At 35.0% G+C, this 6,452-nt stretch overlaps 1 protein-coding gene across 1 annotated transcript in view; it reads right to left on the bottom strand.

Annotated features, from left to right (window-relative positions):
* Positions 1-398: 398 nt before the first annotated feature.
* Positions 399-6,452, bottom strand: part of LOC111047828 (macoilin-1) — a 38,916-nt gene continuing 32,862 nt past the window's right edge. Inside the window, exons 10-11 of the mRNA XM_039424268.1 lie at positions 2,576-2,876; positions 399-596 (exon numbers count right to left, since the gene is read on the bottom strand). Coding sequence (XP_039280202.1) covers positions 414-596; positions 2,576-2,876 — 484 coding nt within the window. The 3' untranslated portion in view covers positions 399-413. The remainder of the gene's footprint in view (positions 597-2,575; positions 2,877-6,452) is intronic.

The raw sequence follows: 6,452 nt of genomic DNA, 5'->3' as shown, positions 1-6,452 counted from the left end.
AAACAACTTTTTGGTTTATAACCTGACGATGGTGTGATCACCGAAACTAGTTGTTAAACTATTTTAAAGTTTTTTTTTTTAATAAAGGGTGCTTCAAGATTTCTTATATTGTTCTATTAATTTAAAAAGTAGCCCATGTGAATGAAGTGTTTTTTGTACTAAGTATTATTTTTGTACCTGTGAGAGTAAAATTTGTATCTGAAACTGAACTTTCAGACCTAAATTAGGAGCTGAGAATCAAGAGTTTGATCATTTTTTAAGTATGCGAAATGCTAAAATCAACCAAGTCTATCATAGAGTAACTTCCAATGAATTAAATTATTCAATTACAGTACATAAAGGATCAATATAGAGTAATACAATAATTCCTTGTCTAACATTCAATGATCATGGTAAAAAACTGTAATTCCAAGTTACTTACTTTCCCTTATTTCTAGTTGTCGTTTAGCTTCTCCTAACGCTGAGAAGAGGTCGAGTTTTATACGAGTCTCAGCACTAAGACTGTTTTCCAGGTGCGTATTCTTATCTTGCATAGCAGATAGAGCTGACATTAGAATCTCTGATTCATTATGACTATCTTTGTACTGTCGTAAACTCTGAAAAATAATAATTAGAAACTTTATCGAAAGTTCTCCAATAACAGTTGAAAACGTAACAATCAAGTTGTACTAAAAAATAATGAAATCATCAAAATTTAGCAATAAAATAATTAAGAGTTCTTAATATTTAGTTAATACAGTTATGAAGTTAAGATGTTTAATACAAATGAAGCTCTCCTAACAAGGACCAATTATGCCTTACATATACATCCTACTTTTGAGACTCTGATCATTGTGCTCTTGGATGTGAATTGGGGAATAAAGCTTCAAGATGTTTATTCATCCACTGAATTATATACAAATCGCATTAATGATTGAGAAAGAAAGAACAGGGTTATCAATCTAAAACTATTTCTTTGTAGATATTAATATTATTTGTATTTATCTACAACACCTAGCGACATCTTTTGACATTTTCTAGGACAAATTCCGATCCAAATTTGTTTTCATAAATAAGGCCCTTAATATTGTTACGAGTCACAGAGAAACCTTGTTTATCCTATAATCGCTTTTACGATATCTCGGTTTATCCACGATGATTCCAAGGGAAAAATAAATGTTACAATAATGCCGCATCCACACTATCGCACAATGCGTGCAAATGACCACGAGCATAAGGGTACAGCGCGATTTGTGATCGTCTGAGCAGCACGACAGTTGAAAGTGAGAAACAATTTTCAATGTAGGCCTGAATATGAACGTAACCATCAAAGAAACGCATTGTGGGTACTTGCACGTTGTTTTGTACTTAGAAAAAAAGGACGATAGAAACGGTTTATCCAGTGATGTGATTCTCTCCGCAATGACACTCTGGCCCCATCAAAGCCGGATGAACGAGCTTTTACTATACATCAATACCTAAATAGGTTGCCTACCAACTTGAATCGTAATGTTCAAAGCAAAAAAACGAGTTCTTTGAATTACATAGAGGAGAAATGATTGGCAAAATAAAAAGCCACAAACAAAATAATTTTAAAAGTGAGGTATCTAATAAAATGGACGATTAAGAAGGTTGCATGCCTCACCAGACTTTTCCTGAAATAGTTCAGTCAACTTTCCTGTTACTCAAATGTTACATCAAGTCCAACCATTTGAAATTGAATGTGATCCCTTGACGTGATTTGGTGACCTATATTGAAAAAACAAAATTTCGAATCACGGAGAACTGAGGGGTTCTTTGATTATGGGTTTTCTCAAAGCACATAATTATTCTTGTTGTTATGGCTTGCAGAACGCCTTGATGCTATTCACCATCATAATTATGTTTGAATTGCAACAGTATACAATATGGTGTTATAGTTATAGTTAATTACAATATGAATAGTATGTATTTCTATAATGATCTATTGTACACATATACGACTAAGTGTTATATTGTCGATTAAATTTTCATTTGTTAACAATAAGATAGATGCGATAGGTTCAAATTCATCTATTTCAAACTGAAAAGATAACCTATCAAAATATTGCCTTCAAACATAATAATCAAGTATCAAGTATATAAGTAGGGATTGCAAACGTCAAAATACGCTAAGAAAAAATTAACCTATAGAGGCTATTATTTAGTTAGCTCTGCTAACACGGGCTACCTTTGTTTGCTATACTCAAAATTGAATCCCTATACTCAAAGTGCAACTCAAAATTGATACATTGTGACAATGAATAAAAAATGAGGAATAAATAAATAAATAAATGCTAGAATATAGGGATATTGCATAAAAATAAGTTAGGTACAATTTAGCTCAAGTTATTGGTCTATACGATAGATTGAGTTTATGTAAGTCACAAAGTCAAATATGTAATCAGATAAGTGCAACTCAAAATTGATGTATTGAGACAATGATTGAATAAACAGATGAATAAATCATTTTTTATCATTTTATTTGTCAATTATAAAGATAACTTTAATAAATAAAAATATTTCAAATGAATATATAAATAGATACATGAATAAATAAATAGATGAATGAATATACTTGTGCTTCGCGCTCGGCAAGGGCTAAACGGTCGTCGTTGGCCTTGAGTTCGCGTCGCAGCTGCTTGTTGTCGGCCTCCAGGTCGCGCCGGCGCGCACGACACACGTCCGTGCACTCGACCACCTTGGACACGGTTGCCATGGCAACGGCCGCACGTGCAACAGCCGCCTCCTTCGCCTTGCGTTCGGCTGCCAGCTGCGCCTCACACGCACCGCGCATGCGCCGCTCCTCTGCCACGCGCTTCTCCAGCGCAGCCAGCGTCTGCTTGTCACTCTGCCGCGCCGACACCAGGCCGTGCAATCTGTTTGCATTTCATTCTTATTTTATGTCAGTGAATCTATAGTGAGTTACACGTTATAATGACAGTGGAGATAAATAGGAGAACAGTGTTACCGATTCTCTGCCTTGTTTGGTTGATTGGCAATTTCAAATGATAAATTATTTTGACATCCTGTTTTTCAGGCTGATAAAATTTATTATTATTCTTTAATACATGTTTTATATTGAAAATGTTGTGACTTTGTATTAACTTGAAATTTTGCACGATTGTTTATGGTAGCCTGAAAACATCCACTAAGAAAGGATTTTCAGAAATTTGCCCCCCTGAGGGAGCTGGGGCCCCCCCAAAATTTTGTACTTTTTAACCTCTCATTGCACAGCAAAGTCATGAGGAACTTTTTTGTTCAGCTAAGAAAAAAAATCAGATCTATGCAGAAAAATTTCGATCAGGAGCACAGGGGGGTCCAGGAGAGGGCATATTTGAAAATTTTGATATAAAATCACACTACAGCTCAAACTAATTGTCCTACAGACTTGAAACTTTGCACAAATATTCTTCAAACATGCTGGACGCGCACTAAGAACGGATTTTGAGATATTTTGCCTCTAAGGGTTTCAAAGGATGAAAAAGGATCCTATTAAGTAAGGTTATGAACATGGTAAGGTGAGTGCCATATGGAAATGAGATAATTTATTTATTGACATGTGATATTCTAACATATATTGTAATCATTGGAAATAACAAAATAATATAATAGAAATTCAAAAAATCTGGTGTGGCGCACTCACACAACTTTCCTTGCCGTTATGAAAATTGATCACCTGACGCTAGTAATATTTATTCTTATTCTTGCCACTGCCTTCTATAGAGGTCAGCTGATAATGATATATTTGTTGTAATTTAAACTGTTAATTATACATTGTTGAAACACGTTGCAGAGCTAGAAAAAGATAGCGCTATCTGAATTGTCTAATGATAGACAAAGATAGCAAAGCTAATGTTAATCAAATACTGTCATTATAACGTGGACTTCACTAAAGGTCATTTACAAAATTCAAACATAATCAACCCCTTCTTTCAAATTTCTGATTGGACTAGAATCATTACCGTATCCGAAAATTACTCAACTGTTAAATCACATGTAAGAAAATGTTAATCAAATACGGTCATAATACGTAGACCTCACTATAGGTCATTTAAAATTCTAAGAAGATAAACACCTTCTTTCAAAATTCTAATTGGACTGGAATCATTATTCGAAAAGAACAGCTAATTCTCCATAATACTGTCGAGTTTCCGTGTTCCTCCTTGGTGATTTCTTCCTACATGGTCATTTGTCTCAAGTACTGATGCTGTTGAGGCCATTTGAATTGTATTCATTCGCGCATTGACTGCTAGATGGCAGGAGAGCTTCTATAATTTTATAATATCCATTACTCATCAATTATCGTTCGAGGCATTGGATAGTTTGCCAGTCAGTGTGGATTTAGCTTTCGTTCAGCTAAGTACTCGCTCTCGAGGCTTTAAGATTCAGGAAATTCGTCCTGAATCTGCCTAAATATTCGTGTCGTTTAATATCATAGGAAATTCGGCCTATACATTATTTATTTGTGTACATAAATATTGTATTTTCGTTCTACGTGAAAAGTTATTCACGTTTCGTATTAGTGAAAAGTGAATGCCAGAACTCCATTTTAGTTTTGTTTTTATCAATAGTCAAGTCATAGTGCTATATATCCACACAGTAAACTTCATCTCAGAACGGGAAAACAGCAAGGAACCAACTTTAACAATCGCATTTCGGATAAATCGGTTTGCATTATTTCACCTATATTTTCCTCTCATTTATCCTATCCAACTCTCCACCTTCCACCTCAAATAGAAGTAGGCAAGCAATTCGATTCGCGACATGTTGGATTTGGGATTTGGTGAGTACCTTTTCTGATTTTCTATGTGTTCTATGTATGTGGTTTTTTCTGAATGGATATATTATTCAGCACAAAGATTTGATTCGTTTTATACAGTCCATTTCACAGCATTTGAAACTTGTAGTTTGAAATATTTAAATTTAAAGAACCAGTATATACGTAACATTCTGGTCAACCGGACCGCATCGTCTCATTTATCTTGTAAAATACATTCGTTTTGGCATTCATTTTTCAATATATTCAATTCAATTTGCATTGTAGAATTGATTTCGAAATATGTATCGTTATTATGCCAGTCGTTGCGTTGCAGACAGTACTGCATTTGCGTTGTAGGCTAACTGCTTGCAAAGCAGCAGTGCTTATCTGCTTGCTCAACAGAAACTCATTGTTCAGCACTGCAGATAAAATTATCGCTTACTTTGTACTTGTGATTTCTCTGTACAATCGTTGTTCTATGATTATCGTTTCGTTCTCGTTCGAAATCGTTCATTCTTGTTATCGTAATCTCATTATGATTGATGAAAATAATTAAATATTATCCAATCATGAGTGAAAGAAGGTTGAAGCTCAAACGAGCTAAACTTGAACAATATTTTACACGAATTCAACGTACTTATGATTTCTCTAAAAGTGCGTTGAAAGAAGAAGCAAGTGCTAAGCAGTTTCTAATTCTTTATAGTTCCACTTTAACAAATATTAACCAATATGAGGCCACTGAGTTGGAAATACAGGAACTTGAAATGGAAAATGATCCCGCATTTGTACCTCAATTTAGTAATTCACATATCGAAATGTTTGAATATATTGAGACTGTTGCTAGGGAATTGAAAAAACGTAGTGAAGTCGTACCTGCACCTTACCCTATTCAACCTGCAATGACTAATGATTCTACAAATCTTCTACCGAAAATCGAAATTCCTGTGTTTGATGGAGATCAGTCGAAATGGTCTGTATTTTATGAAATGTTCAAATGCATGATCCATGATAACAAATCGATTTCAGATCAACACAAGGTGCAACATCTGGTAAGTAAGCTGAAAGGAGAAGCTGCTTACGTTGCTCGTCATTTGCCCCCCATTGCTAATAATTATGAAGTTATTTGGCAATCGTTGGTTAAGCGGTTTGATGATCCCCGCTCTCACACTAATGCTTATTTGAAACAAATTTTCGAATTCAATAGTCTAAGATCTGAGTCTCGTGCTGGTTTAGTTTCAATCTTGGATCAATTCTGTAGTTCTATTACAGCCTTGAAACGCTTACGTGGTGAAGATGTATCTGATGCTATATTCCTGTTTCAAGCTTTGAAAATATTGGACCCTGTTTCTCGGAAAGCATTTGAAGCTTCAGTACACGCCAAGGATGATCCTACATATGCTGATTTTGTGTCCTTTATAGAGAAACAAATTAAATCGTTGCCTTACGAAGAATCTGCTAAGTCATGTAAGCCAGCAGTGAAACAAATCGCAAAATCTAAAGTTCTAGTCGTTCAATCGAATTCGCAAGAGACCAAGGCACCTACAAAGTTGTTGGAGTGTCTGAAATGCTCATTGACAAATCACAAATTAATTGATTGTCGCCAGTTTCTTCAGTTATCGCCTTGGGATCGCTTCCGTTTTGTGAAGGAGAAGGATTGTTGCTTGAAATGTTTTTCGCCAGCTCATCGTAGTAA

Source organism: Nilaparvata lugens, chromosome 1, assembly GCF_014356525.2.
Source record: "Nilaparvata lugens isolate BPH chromosome 1, ASM1435652v1, whole genome shotgun sequence".
NCBI classification, from domain to species: domain Eukaryota; kingdom Metazoa; phylum Arthropoda; class Insecta; order Hemiptera; family Delphacidae; genus Nilaparvata; species Nilaparvata lugens.
This window is presented reverse-complemented; position numbering and strand designations above follow the sequence as displayed.